This window comes from Polypterus senegalus, chromosome 1 (genome assembly GCF_016835505.1).
Source record: "Polypterus senegalus isolate Bchr_013 chromosome 1, ASM1683550v1, whole genome shotgun sequence".
NCBI classification, from domain to species: Eukaryota; Metazoa; Chordata; class Cladistia; order Polypteriformes; family Polypteridae; genus Polypterus; species Polypterus senegalus.
Window position 1 is genome coordinate 281,056,960 of NC_053154.1, and position 22,261 is coordinate 281,079,220.

Below are 22,261 nucleotides of genomic sequence, written 5' to 3' on the forward strand. Positions count from 1 at the left end.
TAACATATTTATCACCACATCCACATATATTATGGGAGGCTGTTTTAATACAATGCAATGGTATATACTTTATTAAACATCTGTATCATTTGTGAATATTATTATAAAATATTCAAATATTGCTTCTTAAACAATAAATGTTATTCAATAAACTATGCATGTGTTATGAATCTCCATGTAGACACCCTTCAACTAAACAGCCAAATTTATTCCCTTTTGGACATTGAAAATAATCTTCAGTCACTTGAAATTAAAGATACAGTGGGAAGACTCGTGACTTTCTTTAATTCTACAAGTTAAGCATATTTTCAGTTGCTCACATGTAGTGGTCACGTTAATCAGTCTCGAAAATGTGTCCTTACAGTTCCTCCTCAGACAAAAAGGAAGCATTTTAAAATGAGGATCTAGTGCTGATATTTGTTGACAGTGGCAATGGATGAATGAAACATAAAAGAAAAACAACTGGCCATCGTGATTGACAACTCTGCCAATGTGATCTGTGCGGCATGGTTTGTTTAGAACTTCACACCAACTGCTTTGTGTACATGCTCACTTTGGTATAGCAGGCTGCTCTGAAAATTCCAACAATTGCCCGCTTACCTGGCTGGGTAAGGCATGTTACATACTTTTTCCGCTGTAGCAGTACAGTTAGTCACATACTTAAAGAGAAGCAACTTTTATTGGACTTGCGAACAAACAAATGTGTGATAGATATGGTCACACAATGGATCAGTGCATTGGAAATGCCAGAAAGGTTTTGGGAACAACAGCCAAAGAGTCATCTCAGCAGCTCTGCATACTGTATAGACAGCGAGGTTGCTCCCAGTGTGACCATCATGCAGTGTGCTTGTCTACAACACATCCTCCATAGTTGCCCTGTTGTTTATAATGTAGTGACATGTGATTCGTCACGCAGGTATCTGCTGCCCTGGATGTGCAGCTGTCACAAGGTCGGGCTACTCTTTCTGCTGACCTGAGAGATGTGGTGATGTTTTGCTTAAATCTTCATAAATCAAGTAAAGTAATAAAGTAGAATAACTTCACATATTTGCTTTCCGGTTGGCATAATATACCGCAGTTTGAAAACCTGTATCATTTGTCAAAAGCTCTTGTTTTCAACAATGGTGTAGGGTTTCATATTTTTACAGATAAAACTTTTTGGGCATGAGGTGAATTAAACACAAGGATGGAGTGACACACCGTGTCTAGTGTACATTGTTTAGGCTCTACTCGTTTGGATGCTGACTGAGATTACATTTAACAGTGATGTCGGGATAAAAGATTTCACATATTTATTTTTTTACAACAGTACTTAACTTTGGAGTTGTACAGCTTGCATGGCTTTGCTTTTATCCAGTTGTTCTTTCCCGACACAGAGTTTGAACCCATAGGAAGTCCACTCATCTGCTTTAAGTGTCTAAGATGTTGATTTCAGTGGAGGACTCACCACTTTATGCTGTCCTATAGGCAGCCAGACCATTCTCATTCAATGCAAGGTAGTAAAGTGCTTTTACCGCAGGGCCTTAACAGGCACATCTACTGGATTGGACACCAAAAACGAAGATAAGCAAAAATCTACACATAGTAACTGAGCATGATAGAGATTCACAAGATTGTTCTTGAGACTTTAAGAATAGATATTGAATTTTTTAAATGAAAAATAACAATTAATTGGAAAATCAATACTTTTACTCAGGCCTATTGCTTATTGTAAAAAAATGTTTGTTATTTTCAGCTAAAATAATAATGAGATATTTAGTTACTCTAAAAACGAGAACCTTCAGTACATTAAACAAACATCCAGTGCTGTGCAAGCCTTATGTTTGAGTTGATTTTTGTGTAATGGACTCCAAAGTTTATAATCTGGTAGTAAGAAATAACATTACAAACCTGTTAAAACTTTGTGCTCCATTATGTTAGGTGACCCAAACAAGCTCCCTTGAAGATGAAGCTTGGAAGAATAAGGAAGACCATATCTGGTTAAAATTCTACTGTAAGCTACAATGCAAATATCTTAACCAATCATTTATTAATGTAGTTATTGTTATATTAAGCTAGATTAAATTAGCATAGCTGTAAGGTTACATTTGATTGTTTTAACACATCTACTTTGAACCAGTTTATATACTGTGTGTTTAGAAGTTTGTCTTCTGAAATAATTTAAACTGATTTGCAATTGTATAGATTCTTTTTACTGTTGATTCTTGTGACTCAAGGAATTTGCACTGAACTTAAAGAGATACCACAATATTCACCGATAAGCAGTGATGGTGTCACACGCTATGCAGTTAACCTAACATTGGAAAACCCACTTATTCTCAACCCTACTTAATCATATACAAGAATTCAGCAGTTCCACAAGGCAGGGTTATTAAGTTTACTCCAGCATATTTAGGGTCAAATCATACAATGTTCAAAAATGCAATGCAGGTTCCAAGTATAGAGCAACAATCTAAAGCAGTCACAAGACAGTAAAACTTTGTTCAAAAAGGACATTATTCTACAAAGCATAAATACATTCCTGCTGACATAACTGCAACAATTCATTTCCTACAAGAAAAAGAATCTTTAATCATACATTTTATGGCTCATTAGTAATCAACTCCTTTTGACGATATGAAACCTTGCAATGAGTATCCTGGAAAGTACACAAACAGATCACAATTGCATTGTAGAAATTCACAACCCAGACAGACAGTTCAACATGGAAGATCCTGTACTTGTATGTGATGAAAGGAAGCAAGTGAGAGATGGATACTAGCAGTCGTGACCTCTCAACATGGTTGTGACTCTTATACTGTGGATGCGGGGGACACAAAGGAAAGAAAACTTTCTAAGGAAACCCTGGAAAACCACAAGTAACCAGATGCCTCATCAGCTAAACAACGTACTAGATGTTACTTTCTTCATGCAATCAAGAGCGAACATTGCTGTACATTGTAAAGGAACAACTGGTTGTACTGTATATAATTGTAATAGTGAGTCTGTTCCAAGTTAGAGAGTTCATATTGTCATTTGTACAGATTACAGTGACATCCTTACTTTCATGGGCTAATCAACATACAAAAACATCACAACTCCGTCGTACCATGATTAGTGAGTAGCACAACCTTACCTGGAAACTGTCTTCATTATCTAAAAAAATCTCAAAACACAATTGTCATAACCTTGCAGAACAACACAAATCAAATATTACATTATACTAATAATATCAAATAAATTAATACAGGACACGACCCCATTTATGATGTAAGGAGCTTCAGTACTTCACTGCCTGCCACACAAGCAGGTGGACAGAAGGAGATGTCCTGAGGGAGAGGCTTGAGGCTTGGACTAGTCTACCTGTACCTCTAGCTTAATTTCTAAAGAAGTAAATGAACATGTATACTTCAATACGACTGGTGGAAATGTAACAAATTGTATGACATTTAGTAGGCATTTGATTGATTGTATCTTGCCTGAAGAAGGAGCATGAGTTGCCTTGAAATGTTGCATATTGTAATCTTTTTAGTTAGCCAATAAAAGGTGTCATTTCGCTGTACTATAGTGTAAAAATATAAAATTCCGTCAAAAACTGCACAGGAAAAAAAACTATAGCATTTGTGCCATATATTGCCCAAAGATACAAAAAACACAAGCCTATGACATTTTTAAACAAATTACTAACGTCACACAAAGATATAAGAAAAAATAAAAAATTTGTAAAATTCTACTGAGGAAACTTAAAGTTGTGTGACAGAAACACCAGTCTGTCCACAGCTTCTGACTCCAGAGCAGCATGGCTACATGTTACAACATTTTCTCCGGTGCTGAAAGCCTTTGCAGAAGGGCTGCTTGATGCAGGGATGCACAGGAACTTTTCGGCAAGTTTCCCTAAATTGGGGAAATGTGCTTCTTGTGTTTTCCACCACTCAAGTGGATTTACATCACTGTCAACCTCTACTATTATCAAGCAGCTCTTGATCTCTTTTTCAATGGCAGTGTGCAGAGACTCACCTTCTCCGAATTCCTGTGTTTTTGAAAGTGCTGCCAAAAGACTTCTCCCAACTGTGGTCAGTTCAGATATATACAGTACATTGGTTTGAATAGAACGGTTGGGATTTATGGGCAGGCAAAGCATCTCCATTCTGTTTCACGCTTTAATATTGTTGTCATTATTGTATATACGTTATACACAATTTGGGGTGAGATGGAGTGGGGCAAAGATGCGGTGATCTGTATAAGTTTTTTAAATAATGAAAGAAAAAAAGGTCTTTTGGAATCAAGGACCCCCAAACAAGATGGCTTGCGAAAATAAAACATGCCCGATAAACATATGCTTCTTAAGGAAATAAACATAATCTGTTCAAACTAATTACGTAATTTGTTCAAATGAAATTGTTAGAAATTGAACAGATTATTTAGTTATTTATTTTTTTTGCATGGCATCTACTTTGCAGATGATGAAACAAGTTAGTTATTGAGCTGTCTTTAACGGCAAACGATTTCTGATACATTTTGCAGATTGCTGTTTTTTAAGCAACATAATTTTTTCAAGGCCAAACCACCTCCATGCATGTGAGGATGATCCACCTCTTGCAATTAAATCTAATGACGTACATTGTGAGGCTGTTTTATCCCCTGGCGCTCATTGCTAATTTAGTTTTAGGTAGTGTGGTAGCCGGCCCGGACTTTACAAAAGTGAAGCACACAACCCCAAAACTCCCCCAAAGTCCAGGCCTCTTTCCTTGATGCCTTTGCCTCTCAGGTCCTCCTCCACTCTTCTCCCAAGCTCTGTCCTTCTTCCACCCGACTCCAGCCATCGAATGGAGGGAGGCGGCCCCTTTTATACACACCCGGACATGCTCCAGGTGCCTCCTGATTAGCCTTCTGGGTGTGGCGGAAGTGCTGATAGCCAGGGCTCCTCAGGCAGCCGCCTGGTGGTGACCACGGGGCCCTATAGGGCAATCGCTCCCTCGTAGTCTGGAGGAGGCATAAGCCCTCCTCTGGTTCTTCTGGGTGTCCCGGCTGGGTACCACCCCCAGCCACTCGCCACAGTACTCTATCCTATTAGGTTACATCAGACAGTGAATGCATGGACTCTCAAGGTGTGTTTTTGATTGTTTTTTTGCAAAGTGGGTGACATCATTAATAATTTAAGCTCGCATATCATTAAAACAACAATTGAGATAATATATTGCACACTCTTACAGATAATAGTATTCAATTATGTAGAATGCTGTGTTTGATGATGAAAATATTGATCCTTAATCTGGAAAAAATCTACAAAGAGTATGAGTAAAATAAGTAAAGTACAAAAAAAGAGATACTTGGCCTGGAATTGAACCCAGGTTCAGCATCAGAAACCAACTGAAAATGTTCAGGCATCAAAACAAAGTAAATAACAATGAACTAATATAGGATTTAAAGTAATTTTGGACAGACAGCATAGCTAAGTCTCAATGTAAATTAAAAAGGTTGAGTGATAAATGTGTTAAGCATGAAAAGAGTAGGTTTAAAATACTTAGGAGAAATATGGATTTTCAGACTTACTTCAGACATTACAGACTGTGGCATTCGGCCGGGGCCCATGCCCGGCTGGGACGCCACTGCAGCATATCTTCCGGGGCAGCAACGTTGGGAAACCCAGTATCCCCTACTGAACGTTAGATGGCAGCCTCCCTGGGTTGCAGCGGTGCCTCGGACTCCCCCCAGGGCTTCATAGGGGTTGGAGATTTGTGCAGCCCTGTTGGGTTCTGCAGGCGCCACCAGGGGGTGCTGCAGCTGGGACTCCTGAGCCCATCTGGGCAGCATATTCGTCACACCCGGAAGTGCAGCCAGAGGTTGGCAATCAAACACCTGGAGCACTTCTGGATGCCCTATAAAAGGAGCCAGCAACCACCACTCAATGGCCAGAGTTGGGTGGAGGAGGACAAGGTTTCCTGGAGGAGTGGTGGTAGAAGCGAGGACTGTTTGGACTATTGTGTTTAGCGCTTGGGACTGTGTTGTGGCTGGGGTGATTATGGGGAAGACGTGCCCTCCAGCTAAAGAAAAATAAAACTGTCTTGGTTTTTATACGTGCCTCCATCTCCAGTCTGTGTCCGGTCGGGTGCAATATAGCGCCTTTTGTTACAAGACAATGAAGCTTCATTTACAAAACTATGGGGAAAGTTGGAAAGATTACCAGCATTTTTTCTTTTTTTAAGACAGGTTTAGATACATTAGACAGAAGCAATGCATCATATTAATTCAAATATACAGTTTTCATGACACGAGGCAACATCTCCAAATGTCTGTTTCAATAATTAAGTTTTCAGCATAGAAATAAAATGCTCCAGCTGCTCAGTTACATTAAATATACTCACTTAGGCCTAAAGCAGGAAATAAGGAATTTAATGAGGCTGACCCAATTCTGAGAAAGGATCTAAGTTAATGTGTAGTTAAGATGACTTTGCAAACATGTACTCAAGACGTTCAGAACTAGTGACAAAATACTGATTTAAAGACACTAATGGGAGTAACTATGTTAAAATGCATTTTGACAATAATCTTGATTGTCTGGTAATTATGATGGAAAAGCAGACATGCAAGTGGCAGGCATGAACATTTATAGGTTGAGTGTTCAAAGTTTCTGCATAGAATTTAGCTTTCATGATTTTACCTGGGCTGTGATGTGAAGTAATTTCTAACTAAAACTGTTTACTTTCATAACGCATAAATCTCAGTCCTATTCCATAATTTTAATAAAAAATATGAAAATGAATTAAGTACCAGACGCATTCTGAAACAACATAATCATTGTAAAATTAATAATGAGTTTGATTTGACCTTTGTAACTCTGCAGTGACAGAAATGAAAAAAGTAAACAAATGTTGCTTAGCCTTTTGCATTTCTTCATCTCTGTCGAAAACTGAACCTAATTCACACAGAACTGATTTCTGTGTTTTATGCATTATCTGAAAAGCACAGTCTTATTACTGTCAATTTTGAGTAGCAGCATTTACAATTCATTTGACATTACAAAAAATATGAGGCCCTAAGTGGTTTTTGGATTCAATGTTAATTAGAATAAAATGTCACAGTTCTTTTTATTATTAACATATCTTTAATAGAATAAATATAAATATGCATGCATTTCCCATAGGCTGTAAAATTCATCCACAAAGAAAATCAAGCATAGCAAATCATTTATGCAGTTTCATTGACTGAACTGCATGGAGAATCATGTTAATTGTTTTGGGATTTGCAAACATACATATTTAAAATGTGAAACGGTTTTATTGTTTATGTGATTGAGCTAAGCAAGTATGTCAAAAAGTATGCAAATATTAGTTCCTCAAGTATTTTTATTTTATCACAAAATAATCTGAATGGAATTACACATCCAAGCACTAAGCAAGCATTATGTAACCTCATCCAAGCTAAAAGAAATACTGAGGTGGACATTGAAAAAGCAGAGGGTATACAAATGGTAGCACCTGCACTAATTTCAGTCTCCAAAGAAGAATGAATGACATTAAGGATGGCAGAGAGAGTGAAAGAAAGCTTTTACAATTAAGTGGGACTTCAAATCCACTTTTTGATAGAGCTGGAGGTGGTGAACACAGAAATGTGAGGTACCAACTTGAGAGTGCCTAATGATCTAGAGCTGAAGGCTAAAATAAAACTGGATTAGTAACATGGTACAACATATGGAAGTGAAAAGCTTAAAAGCCTGAAGGTAAGAACAAGATGACAGTTCAACATAAAGCTACAAAACGTATTGAAAAAATTGGTTTATGGACATGCAGTAAGATTGTTAGGTGGAACTCCTTCTAGCACAAAGCCTGCTACAAGGTGTGTCATAAAAGAAGTAATGATATAAAGAGTACTTGGCACAAAGAAACTTTAGCTAATTTGCTGGGGAAAAGTGCGTGAAGCTAAAAATTGAGTTGTACATATCCAGTCAGCCATTCATTTTGTAAACTTCTTAATCAAATATTTGGAATATTTGGAAGTGGATGTCTACCTCTTTAGTACTGAACGTAAAGCAGGACAGGCAGAAGTGCATGCCAGGGCACACATGTCACTGAGACATAGCCAAATTAATGGTAAAAATAAACCAAGCCTACACCCCTTTGAGCACAGGACAAAAAACAAGAAAACTGGAAAAAAAAAATCCTTGCAGATACAGAAAGAACACGTAAACTTCACACAGACAATGAGTAGGCCATGTTTCTAACTCACTCCCCTTGAGGTGTGGGATAGTAGAGTTAATTGCTGGGCCCTCATGCCACCTTGGAAATAAATAAAAAATGACAGTAGTAACAGAGAACTGGCTGGATACACAATATTGATGTTATTGTGTGTTACATTAACATGCACAGTATATTAATGCAAACAGCAATGAAAAGTTTTCTTCAAACACTATTCAAGAGTAAATTTAACAAAATAAACTGTATCCTAGAAACAGGAATAATCAGACTAAAAATGTATACAAACTTTACAAAATAGATGGGCAATCTGGGGACATGGTAGTTGTGGCCACATAATTAAGGAACTGTAACATCTTACTGAGAAGAGTATAAGCAGCCATGAAGATTAGTAATATTCAATATGCCACTGTGATCTGTGTATTTAGTAAGCTTTGTACACAAATAACTGGATTATTTAAGCAACAGTATTCTTTTATCCATCAAATAAAGTATATTTTACTCTTGTAGATTTTTTTTTCAATTTTTAATATTATATTAATACTAGCTGAAATACCCAGTGTTGCCCAGGAGGAAAATAAAGTGTTTTTTTTTAATTGTTTGAGAAAAATTTAATTAAAAAAAACACAACTTTAAAAATAAAAATAAACTAACAAACAATGAACACTTACTAATGTGCTTGTCTTGTGGTCTTCTTTGTATGTTATCATCCAGTTGACGCTTGGAACCAGCCAACTCTATTTAATTTCAAAAGCAACAGGGGCGCGGTGGTGCACAAACATAAGGAACGCTGGCAGTCACCTCCAGTTTGCCCTCTGGTGGTCGTTCTGAGTGTCAACTGGATGATAACATGCATACAAGACCGCAAGATCACCCCCCACGGTTGATTTCACCACACAGTATTTTTAGCCAACCAATGAGAAACATGTATACCAAGTTTCATGAAAATCGCTCTAGCCGTTCTGAAGTGATGCTGGAACATACACACATACATACACACACACATACATTGACTTTTATATATATAACATTATAGCATTATAATTTGACATTAAGAAAAAAATGATTGGGCTCTGCAAGGAAAAACCCTGATAAAGCTTTTTCCAGAATGGTCATAGTGGTAGCGCTTCTAGTTATTGTAACAACCCAATATTATCTTAAAGTTATAAAAAGTCTTACCACACACACATGTACTGGCATTTGAGACCACACAACAACTGGACCCCTGACATGCAGGAGCATCACAGCTGCAGGCCTACTTAATCCAGTGATTTTTAAAGTGTGATTTTCTGTAGCCTTCCACATTCCAGACCTCTGCACACTCTGACAGCATCTGGAGAAAACAAAGACCAGGGTACAGAGAGCAGCTGGGCTTACTGCTGTGCTGCATTCATCTGTCTTAAGTTTTCAGACAGAGCCTGTTTGTAGATTTGTATGCCAAAAGATTCTTTGATACAAGAGAAGTGCAAACGTATTGTTTGTGCCATAATTAATTTTTGTTGTTGCGGTTGTAGCTTTGGGGTGGCATGGTGATGGAGTGGCTGCCTCACAGTAAGGAGACCTGGAGTTTGCATGTTCTCCCTGTGTCTGCATGGGTTCCTCCCCCAGTCCAAAGACATGCAGGTTAGGTGTATTGGCGATCCTTAATTGTTCCTAGTGTGTGTGTGTGGTGTGTGTATATGTCTGTCCTGCGGTGGGCTGGTGCCCTGCCCGGGATCTGTTCCTGCCCTGCGCCCTGTGTTGGCTGGGATTGGCTCCAGTAGACCCCCATCACCCTGTGTTAGGATATAGTGGGTTCGATAATGGATGGATGGACGGGTTGTAGCTTTGAGGTAGCACTATAAGTGAAATGATTTTTCAACAGTGCGATTCCCAGAATTGAAGTAGTCCATGGTGCTAACACTCCCTGCTGGACTTGTACAGTGCCCTGATCCCACATTGATGACCAATATCAATGCAGAGTACTTTAGTAACAGAACAGGTAAGATTGGAATCTGGTTTGAGCATTTGTTTTAATATTTATGCAACAAGAACAGGAAAACACTGAGATTATTCAGGACACTTTAATTTGCTACATTTTTGTTAACAAAGCTTTAAATATGCATTTTTAATTCCAATGTATCTGCTATGAAAACAAGAAAAGCAAGTACTGTAGATTAATGCTGATAATTCCCAGTGCACCAGTAATATCAATTATATTCTATGGCTTCTGTTCACATCACAACAGAGGTATGCAGTACTGTGCATTTTTTTAAATGTGACATTCTGCATGTTTTGCACACAGGGCAACTGAATCAGGAGATGTTTGTAAATGCACACCATAACCAGCTTGAGCAGGACAGCTCATGTGCAAGGTTAGGTCAGTTATTTAAAGGGGTGCCATGCTGTGACAGGGCAATGGGTGACCAGAGGGCCTCATGTATAACGGCGTGCGTAGAACTATAACATGGCATAAGCACAAAAGCCGAAATGTGCTTACGCACAGAAAAATCCAGATGCAGGAATCTGTGCGTACTCCAACTTCCACGTTCTTCTGCTACATAAATCGGCGTGAAAAGTAACGCTCGTGCACGTGCTTTATGTAATGCCCCAACTCCTCCCAGAATTATGCCTCTTTGAATATACAAATCAATATAAATCGCCCTTAAGCTCAGCCTTCTGTGAAAAGACAATGGGAAAAGCACAAGGGAAAATATAAGAATTTCAGCGAATACCAAGTGGAGGCAAAGGAAAAACATACTATTTGTTCAAATAAACCGTGGTATAATCAACAAAAGGAATTTGATCGAGTGACATAGTGTGTTGGAGAAACATGAAAACTCACGTTCACAAAAATCGCACAGTGCCGGAAATAAAAAAGAAGTCACATATCAAAGTCGCCGTGAAAAGGCGAGTTGTAGCCCACTGTCTGAGTGTCATATGAAAGCTTATTAGGGTACAGAGAAAAAAAAGGCACACAGCGGGGAAAAAGCACGAAATGTCAACTTCAATCTCGACATTTCCACTTTAATCACATAGTTTATTTTGTCATTAAAGTAGATCATAAACTTCATTTTAAAATCGTTTAATTAACCAGTTTCTCAAATCATATCGTAATTAAAGTAGCACGTTAAATGCTTTGTTTTGTATTTGATCTTCTATGTGCTCTATGTGTGTGAATCACTACATGCTTCTTAAACTGGCTCTCTTCCTCCAACTGGACACAGAATTTATTACATTCGTATATCGGATATTACAGCTCTCTGAATAACTAAAATACTGAGATGTATATGTGATATAATTTTTATGATGATAGCAGTTAAAGCACGTTATTAAACATGAGTTTCATGGCGAAATTATTTATTTCAGCAGTACTCAGGGGCGGCTCTATGTCCAATAGAAAAAGTCCAATGTCAATATGTTATCTTATGCATGGTGGATCGCCACACAATCAGCTCTGTAATAGACGTTAAGCCATCTGTAAGCTTAGAGCGCTGATTCTTCAAAACGTTAAAGGAACATTGAAATATCTTCGTAGTACATGTTTAATTATTCTATCCTTCACGCCAGACCCAGTGAAGAATTTAGATTATTTAAATGAAGTTAAAGTTTTATCTGTAAAATATAATAAACATATTTTGCTGCATTTCATCTTAAAAATATCGTCATCATATGTAAATGTGCGTTTTATAAAGTGGCGCAGGTTGTGTAATATTATAACTGTAGTGCAAGGTTACAGTGAGGTAATTGTACTTCTAATTACAGACAGTTCTACAAAGAGCGCTTGATTGAGTGCATTTATAGTTCTTAAGATGAAACTGTTTCTGAACTGCAAGATCCGTACAGATAAGGCTTTGAAACGTTTTGCTGTGGCGTGTGCTTAATGCCGTATATTGATAATTCTCTTTCCGATCAGCTGCTGCTGTGATTCACACTCAGATACAGTGATATAAATACTCCGAGTGGTGCAGTGAGAGTAATATGGAAAAAGATGATCCGCTGTGGCAACTCCTAACTGGAGCAGCTGAAAGAAGAAAAAGAAAAGGTGCAGTGAGAGGAACAACGCTAAAGCAGTTATGGTATTTGGAATACTATGGCTATTCCCTGGACCATTATATTGTTACAAGTTAAATACAATCAGATGCATTACACTAATAAACAATGTGCGGTTAGTTTCAGTGTATTTATAAAGCTGTGTCAGGAAAATAAAGAGTAACCACACAGGAACAGTAGCACTGCTTTGACGCTGGGTGCCGCCAGTATGCAAAACCGAGCAGAGAACTTGCGTATGACAAGGTATGAGGTACCGTGGAAAAGTGCGTGGCTTTACGCCAAGTGTAGGTTTTACACATCGTGATTTGAACGTGGAAAAGTTCTTACGCAACATTTCTGTGCATACGCACCGTTTATGCATGAGGCCCCAGGTCCCTTATCAGTTGATGGCAGGAGAAGCTTATAAAAGCCAGGTGAAAGTCTGATAGGGGTTCAGTTCAAGCTGAAAGAACTTAAGATCATTTAGGTAGTTGCTTATGGATGTAAGCACGTTTTGCTGAGATAGACTGGAATTCTGTTAAAAAAGAAAGCTTAGTGACCTTCTGAGCTTTAGTTAGAAGTTTGGCAAAAAAGACAAAAAAACTAAAGGCTTAATTAAGACAAAGCATATTGGGACTGAATGCGTTTTTAAGCAAATAGCCCAGAAAAGAAGTTTTGGAGATTTTTATTGTAAGCTGTAACCTATTTATTGTTTTCACATTTTTTGGAAATTTCACTTTTTAAAATGTTTTTATTTATTTATTGAAGTATTTATTACACAATGAATTCCACCTTTTTCAAATTGCACCTCTGTTCCTGCCCCTTCTAGTCTTGGGCCCTCTATCAAGGTCCTGGGGTCTGCGAGATTTACAGGTTGAAGATACAGGGCATGACATAAACACATATCTTATTAAATACAAGTCTGTGGAAAACACTAAGAGAATATGGATCCATTATGTTGCTTTGTATTTCTTTTTTCATAACATGTGGTCAAAAGAAAAGAAGATTTTGATATTTGGTGTGTTTTCCAGATGTACATGGGGAAATGCTTAAACTACCTGATCGAACAATCTGTACAAGTTAACACCAAAAACAGCATGTATGTTTGTGCAAGTGTGTACATGTGACTGGATGCAACTGGGAGTATGGCTAAGACATCAATTAGCCTATTATATAATGTAAACATGGACTTTTATTGTTTCATCATCTCACTAAATAATAATAATTCTTCCCTTGTTTAAAGGAAGGCATAACTGACAGATCACAGCTGCCAGAGCAACAGCAGCTCAATGCTTTCTCTGTCAATTGCAAAGTTACTTTTCTCAATTTCAAAAGAAACGTCTTAGTCTTAAAACTTATTGTCAACAATATTTTCATAAATGTATTCAAATTGAGAAACGACAATTCCTATTTTGTACTTATGAGTACACTACCTAACATTTATTATATAATAAAACATTATAATATTTATTATTCTGTATACAACCCACCTCATCGATCTTATAATTGTGCTGTTGATCTAATGCCTGGAGCTCAATTTCCCAAAGGAAAAAATATTCTTACTGTCGTGTAATGAAACCAAAGTAATAAACAAAAATATCCCTGAAAATCTTGAAACTGGATTTACTTGACCACCTAACAGTCCAATCTCATTAAAGTTACAATGAAGAATAACTATCCTCTTCCTCTGATTTCATACCTTCTTCATCAAACACAGGATATATATTTTAACAAAGCTAGATTTATGCAGTACATATAATCGCATCAATATTCAGGTGGGGCCTGTGTGGAAGACTGCATTTAATACTGCTCATGGGCCTTACGAGTATTTGGAAATGCACCATGGATTGGACAATCTTCTAAGGTATTTCAATTATTAATCAATGATTTTTTAATTTTATAAGGTCAATGTGTTTTAGCTTATACTTATGACATTTAATATTTTTCTAAGGACATAAAATCACATATTAGTCTTGTAAGGGACGTGTTGTGTCATCTCAGGGATAACAGGCTCTTTGCAAAACTGGAAAAGTGAAAAGTCCAACAGTCATCTGTTCAGTTTCTTTGGTTATTTTATCAATCAAACTGTGTGTTGAATAGATTCCCACATGGCCTCTGCTATCGTGCAATGACAACCTTGTACTAGTCAGTCAGTAAGTCATTATCCAACCCGCTATATCCAAATTAAATAATATTAGGAAATAAATATTAGGAAGATTTGTCCAAATTCAGAACCATAGAATATGTTGCCAAGTAGTGTGGTAGGCAGTAGGGCTTTACAGACCTTCACAGCTTGATGTTAATTTAGAAGAATTCAGTGGATAGGACTGGTGAGCTGTGTTGGGCTGAATGGCCTGTTCTCATTCAGATTGTGCTAATGTTTCATTTTTAACACTGATTTATTCAGCATTTTAATTGCCCCCACTACTATTCTCATAAAGAAGGGCAGCAAAGCTCAGGAGGTACTTGAGTTCTTAAAAACAAGTTTAATTCTGCTACCGTTTTGCATTATCATGACAGTAAGTGGCTGCATCCAGTGTAGGGACAGGGGCTGCTCTTTTGCTAAACTTTGTAGACACCAATAAATTACATCCTTGTGGCTTCTGCTAAAAAAAACAAAAAAAAAAATAAAATAAATAAAAACTCTGTGCTTTTAGTCAGAATCATCAGGTTGATGATTGAGAAATGCTGGTTATTAAATGTAGCTGTTAAAAGTGGTATCACTGGTTAAAAATGGCAGCTCATCAATTTACTATTTAATTAACCATATACATTTTGTTTATTTAAATTATATTTAACTGCTAGACAGGATCATTGGTTGTTATTTTTAATTGGATCCAACTTTTTGACCACATATGGACCTGACAAATGGTTTTATGTAGATGTGTTGAATTTAAATGCAGTGTATTTTTTATTAATTTTATGCAAGATTTCTAACTTTACACTGTGTGCACAATTATTAGGCAAGTTGTATTTTTGAGGATTAATTTTAATATGGAACAAAAACAGTGCTATCAGTCAATCCAAAATGTTAATAAACCTGAAACCTGAATGTTTCACAACGGAAATGTGAGTGTGAACATCATCAGGGGAATACATATGTCGGCACAATTATTAGGCAACTATTAGTGTGCAGATTTATTATGCAACTAAAGGAAAAATGAAAATTTTCCCATCTCACTTGTTTATTTTCATCTGTTATAGTGAGAATAATAAACAAACACCTCAAAATTTACAAATAAACATCTCTGACATTTCAAAAAAAATAAATCAATCAATCAATGACCAATATAGCCACCCTTCTTTCCAATAACAGTCATAAGCCTTTCCATTCATGGAGTCTGTCAGTTTCTTGATCTGTTGACGATCAGCTTTTTGTGGAGCAGTGACTACAGCCTCCCAGACACTCTTCAGAGAGGTGTATTGTTTTCTCCCCCGTAAATCTAGCGTTTAAGAAGTGCCCACAAGTTCTCGATAGGGTTTAGGTCAGATGAGGAAGGGGGGCCATGTCATTATTCCTTCATCTTTAAGGCCTTTACTGGCTGGCCACGCAGTGAGAACTTCGATGCAAGTGATGGAGCATTGGCCTGCATAAAAATCATGGTCTTTTTCCTGTATCACTGTTTGAAGAAAGTGTCTTCGAAAAACTCGCAGTAGGTTTGGGAGTTGATTTTGAGTTCATCTTCAATGCAAAAAGGTCCAACTAGCTCATCTTTAAAAATACCAGCTCATACCAGTACCCCACCTCCACGTTGGAGTGGAGCTCTGTGCCCATTACTGATCCACAGGTCCATCCATTTGGTCCATCAAGAGTCACTCTCATCTCATCGGTCCATAAAACCTTTGAAAAAATCTGTCTTCAGATATTTCTTGGCCCAGTTTTGACGTTTCAACTTATGTTTCTTGTTCAGTGGTGGTTGGGTTTCAGCCCTCCTTACCTTGGCCATGTCTTTGAGCACTGAACACCTTGTACTTCTGGGCACTCCAGGTAGGTTGCAGCTCTGGAATATGAAAGTACTGGAGGATAATGGGTACCTGGTAGCTTCACGTTTGATTCTTCTCAAATCTTTGGCAGCTAATTTGCGTCTTTTGTTCTCAACACGTTTCTTGCGACCCTGTTGACTATTTGCAACAAAATGTTTGATGGTTCTGTGATCACACACCAATATCTTAGCAATTCCAAAAGTGCTGCATCCCTCTGAAAGACTTTTTACAATTTTTGACTTTTCAGAGTCAGTTAAATCTCTTTTTTGGCCCATTTTGCCTGAGGAAAACTAGCTGCCTAATAATTCTGCACACCTTGATATAGGGTGTTGATCTCCTTAGGCCACACCCTCCCTCATTACACAAATACACATCACCTGACGTGCTTAAATCCAATAAGCATTCAAGTTAATACAGCTTGGAGTTGGAATATACGCATTAAAAATGATGATATGGTCAAAATACTAATAATACTAATAATTGTGCACACAGTGTATATGGTAAAAAACACATAAATCAACAAATACTCAAGACCATCTATTATCAAATGTGGGAAACTTGACTGCATAATTTATGGTAGTGGGAGACTGCGTTCCCTCTCTGCCCTAAAAAAAAAAAAAACATAAGTATGTGTTACAATAGTAACTCTACGCAAAGTATAAGTGATTTTTAAAGCAAAAAAGTAACCTGTAGATGGCACAATGATACTGGTCTCATTAAATAACAGAAATATAAATATTTTATTTACAAGTTACATTGACTCTTGTTTTTAAATCAGCAGGGGAGGGGGATGTTGGTGGGGCTATGGCAAGTTTATTCAGTTTATTAAAATATTTTGCAAAGCAAAAAATGCATTTAAGACACAGTTCTCTTTAAGTTTCATACATCTTTATTTTTAAACACATTTTAAAATAATACACTACTTATAATCATTGTATTATTTTATGGTTTTCCTTTTCCAGAAAAAATTATAACAAAGTAAACAGTATTCAGGGATACTATAGCAAAATATGATTTTCTATTTACAGAAACAAAATTATTTCTTCACATACGATGTTTTATTCAAAAAAGGCCCCTGCATTCAAATATTCTGTAAAAGAAAACAAACTTAGTCAAACTTAAGGTTTTCGTATATTAAAACACTCAAACTTATTTATTGAATAGATTTTTTATAGCTTCCATTTCTAATGCTAAAGAATTTGATGACTTTGAACATCTACCTGTCCTATACACTGTAATGTAACACCTGGGTACAGGATCAAAGACTGATTCATCATGTTTAAGTTCTTGCTTTTTAAGCTCTCCAACAAGTATAAGCTGTAATGACGTACACATACATAAATAATCCCTGCTCCTTCTGTTAATTTCAAAATGGATTCATATAATGTATAGAAGCAGTGGGCAACATTTGTTTTTTGCAATGAATGGAACATGAATGCATTATACATCAAGTGCAAAACACAGGCAGACCCCGAAGGAAACCTTTGGACCCCACGAAGACAGAAATTCAACATTTGGCACCTGAAAATAAAATTTTAAAGCATGATATTATATTATAAATCGCTCAGTGCCCATTCCTGGTTTGCAAGAAACTTTTTAGCAGCCTCACAAGGCTAGCCAGGCCGGAATACTTGAGTGACAGCCCATCTGGCAAACAAAGGAGAGGACATCCTTTGACAAATCTCAAAAAGAAAAATGGAGGAGAGACTTACAAGGAACAAGAATAAAAATCTGAATTAGCATAAATCACCCTAATTAGGAGTGGACATAAGATATTGTAATGATTCACTTCATGAAGTATAAGTACATAATAAACAAGAATAGTTGTGTAAGATATTTTTTGAAATACAGGTAGATTTTCAATAATGTCACACCTATTGGGAACTGAGGAGTGCCAAATTCGTGAAAATGCTGGATTACAGAAGAATCACCTATAAATAGTAACTAAACACCTCATCAAACCTTTAAAATATCATGTAAATTTAAAACATTAGATAATAAAGGTAACAAACATTAAATGAAAAAGCAAGTGAAATTTTAATTAAAAAATGAAGTAATGTACTGTAGGGGCACAGTTAATAGATGTTTAAAGGGTAAGGCAAACAATAGGTAACTATTTCATCCCACTTTTAAAATACAGTATTAATATTATTTAAATCAGTACAAGTTGGATACATGCAATAAAAAGAAAGAAATGAAAGCAAAGTGAAATTTAATTGAAGTAGCTAATGCACCATATAGGCACCGGTAATATAAAGGTAAGGCTACAGATAATAAACATTCAGGCAAAATTGCATGTCTGCAAGCATGGGTCTGTCAGAATAATCAACATCTTCATCTTGAAACATAGGTAAATCACCATAAACTGGTGGTGGAATTAGCACAATTTTTTCAGGAACCAGTGATGCTGGTGCCAGCATATCAGGGTGAGTAGAAGTTGATGGGAGTGGAATTTGAAATGTTAGCCTCACTGTTGCATATTTACTAGCAATTGTTGAGCATACCTTACTAGGTAAGTGGTTTCATATATTTTGGTTTCTTTATGATTATCGTGCAAAATATAAACACCTAAATACATACATAAAAATAATTTACACACACACACCAGGATGACTAAACAGGAAGAAGACTTAAGAAAAAAGTAAACTTCTGATTTGTCAGTCCCACTCACAGTTAGGCATTATACAGTACAGGCATTTCTGTTGGTATAAATGGGCCCCAGTAGCATTTCTTGACACACTTCTGTTAAATAATTTGTTGGCTGAAAGTACTCACTGTTAGAGTGTCAGAGAAAATATGTGTAGCATTGTTTATGATGGCACTCAGTTTTGTGTTAATTATGTCCTTTGCTACTACATCCAAGGGGCCCAGAGTGTGTCTCATAACTGAGCCTACCCTCTTAATTAGCTTGTTAAGTTAGTGGGCATCTCTTGAAATTATGTTACCAAACTAGTACACTACAGCATAGAAAATTGTAATGTCCATCATAGAGTTGTAGAAATGTGAAGAATGTCACTTCCCACATTAAAGGAATGCAGTCTCCTAAGGAAAAAACAGCCTGCTTTAAACCTTCTCATATAGTTCCTCAGTGTTGTGAAGATGTAGAACCCCAAGGACTTGTGGGAGCTCACAACCTCATCATCTCCAATCCCTAAATAGTGACTGGGAGTAGAGGCTCTTTGATCCGGTTAAAGTAAATAACCAATTCCTTGGTTTTGCTGATGTTAAGATGCAGACAATTATATTTTTGCTTCAAGGAACAAAGCACTTCACCTGATTCCTATACTCTGTCTCATCTCCTTTATCAATACACCCCACAAATGCGGAATCTTTTGGGAATTTCTCCAAGTGACATGACCTGGTGATATATTTATAGTCAGAGGTGTACAGAATAAAAAGAAATGGAGACAACACTCTTCCTTGTAGTGCTCCAGTGTTGCTCACATTTGTATTAGAAACACGGCCCTCGAGTCTCACAAACTGTTGTCTGCCCGACAGATAGTCTATTATCCATGACACCATATGGTCATCCACCTGCATCTCTTCGAGTTTACAACTTAACAGAGATGGCTGGAGGGTACTGAATGCACTGGATAATTCAAAAAACATAATTCTCCCAGTGCTGCCAGCTTAGAATAAGCCTTGCGGTGCAGATTCCATCCTCAACTCCAATCTCTGCCTGATAGCCAAACTGCAGTGAGTCCAGGTCGTCTACACCAAGCGGACTTATAAAATCCAGGACCTGTGTTGCAAAGGTCTTAATGATGTGAGACTCAAGTGCCACTGGTCTGTAGTCATTAGGTAATTAAGGTGCCTGTCTTCTTTGGAACAAGAACAATGCAGGATATTTTCCACAGCACTGGCACTTTCTGGAACCTTAGGGGCATGTGGCACCACAAAATTGGTTAGAACAGGCATTAAGAACTTGCTTTCCTGTTCAGTTAAATTAACTTTGTTGCTCATTTCAGTAATTCACCTGTGAAATCAATTAGCCTGTCAACAGAAAGTCTCTCTTCTATAACTTCCTTATTATCATTAATGCTTTCTCCTTCACTGTCTTCTTTCTCTGGATGTACTAACATTTGCACAATTTTCAAATCAGTGTAATGATGAATGATAGGCTCATCCTCATCTACATTCATCCAGCCGTTAACATTATCACCATCCAACCCTAATGCAAGGTCGTTGGCAACAGGATTAGTTAGCTCTTGAGCAAAAGAAAACAGTTAACACATCATGTATTTTTCCTTGGAAACCCTAAAGCCTGAAAAGTTATATTCAGTCTTTTCACCAGGTGCAGACTCAAACATTAAACATGACCATAATTTAGACCAACCTTTCTTCAGTGTGGATAGCTCCAAAGATCACCAAGCATTAGCAACACAGTAATTAAGCTTTTCAATATGGAAATCTTTTACAAATTCCTGGAACTGTTTACTAGCAGTAACACCAGTCACTAGGTGCCTCATATACAGGGGACAATACTTCAACTTGGAAGAACAGAATATGCCATTATCCAGTGGTTAAATTAATGATGCACAGCTAGGAGGCAACTATTGGCTTTTTTACCAGTAGTTCCACAGTTAGGTGTGCAGAGCATTTGTCTAATATAAGCATTATATTAGAGTTTTGGGCCAGGCCAAAATAGTTACAGCACACTTATTCTTTAGGAACCAAATAATTTTAAATTCATTCTAGTGTAATGCTAGTTATAATCAATCCTTTTTTGTCAGCATGGTAAAGTGCAGGAGATTGCTACCTTTGAATGTTCTGGGACAAACTTTTGCCAATGACCAGTAAATTATACCAGTGGGTTTCTGTAGCATTACAGCTGCCAAGCACAGTCATACAATCTTCTGATGCCTTAAAACCTGTTGGTGATTCTGCTTCTTATTTTCTCAGTGTTCTCCTTGGTGTACACTGCCAACACAAAGCAGTCTCGCCAGCATTACACTCATGCTTGGGTCTCACTGCTTCCTTATCTGTTGAATCTTTTTCACCACACACTGCTCAAAACTGTAAGGCATGGTAGTGCTTGAACCGATAAAGCCAGCCTCCAATACAGTTACACTCAAAATCTAGACCTAGCTCTTCATGAAACAGTCTTGCTTGTATTGCTGGGTTTAGCACTGTACATTCAGCCCCTCAACAAATTTAATGATTTCTGAAAATTGAGACAGATTATTTCCATCAGGAGCAGGAATATGGCAATCCTCCGAACATATGCCTCTGGAAATTTATTTTGTGGACACTTCTACCCATGGCTGCTGAAAGTGTGTGTGACATACACAGACTACAAAATCCTTAACAGTAACACGTTGGATTATTTGCAGAGAAATCTACAGTGCATCTGTTAACCAGGTTAACACTGTGTAATTTACCTTGATAACTTATCTCTTAACACTAAGTCAACACTAATAGTGCAAACTGATAGTTACTACATATCTATAACAGTTCGCACGCAAACACTCACATAGAACACAACATAAGTTCATACTAGTCCGCAAGGTCATTGAACGTGATATTAATGTGAGATGTGGGTGTTTTGTTGGCGAAAAATTGGATGTTTTATCTCATGATATGTGATTTTTGGAATTCACTTTAATATTTTCCCCTTTAAGCATCACTTAATTGTTTCTAGAATATCAAGGACTTTTAAGTACTGGATTTTGGCTTGTTAATTTTTCATGACTTTTCACATTTTCCCGGGCCAGTACAAACAATGAATAAATAATGAGAACTAGTAAGACATACCAAGATTCTAAATGCTAAATAAAATTCAAGGTAAGGAGATGTTCGTGAGCTGTTCTTTACATTTTTAAAAATACTGAGTGTTAAATTTTAAACAGAAGTCAAAATCATTAGGTATTATCCTAAAGGTTCATTAACCCTAAATTCAAAATAAATATGCATTTGAGAATTATGCCCAATCTGGGACAATCAGGAAGTGGGTGATGTATGCCTTTTATTTTGATAAATGCCTTATATAATAAACTGGAAGTCCTGACACACTGCTTTGTTGAATTCCAACCTTCTGGAAACCTGAACTGTGATGAAGATCTACTATAATGGTGTAAAGTAATCAAGTGCCATTT

The 22,261-nt window shown here is 37.1% G+C and overlaps 1 protein-coding gene across 2 annotated transcripts in view; it reads right to left on the reverse strand.

Annotated features, from left to right (window-relative positions):
• Positions 1-17,236: 17,236 nt before the first annotated feature.
• The window catches only part of ccdc172 (coiled-coil domain containing 172), a 103,058-nt gene continuing 98,033 nt past the window's right edge, over positions 17,237-22,261 (reverse strand). Inside the window, exon 8 of one of the 2 annotated variants that reach the window (XM_039742325.1) lies at positions 17,237-17,256. In XM_039742325.1, the coding sequence (XP_039598259.1) occupies positions 17,248-17,256 (9 nt within the window). In that variant the 3' untranslated portion in view covers positions 17,237-17,247. The remainder of the gene's footprint in view (positions 17,257-22,261) is intronic. The other variant, XM_039742315.1, reaches the window with a different exon arrangement.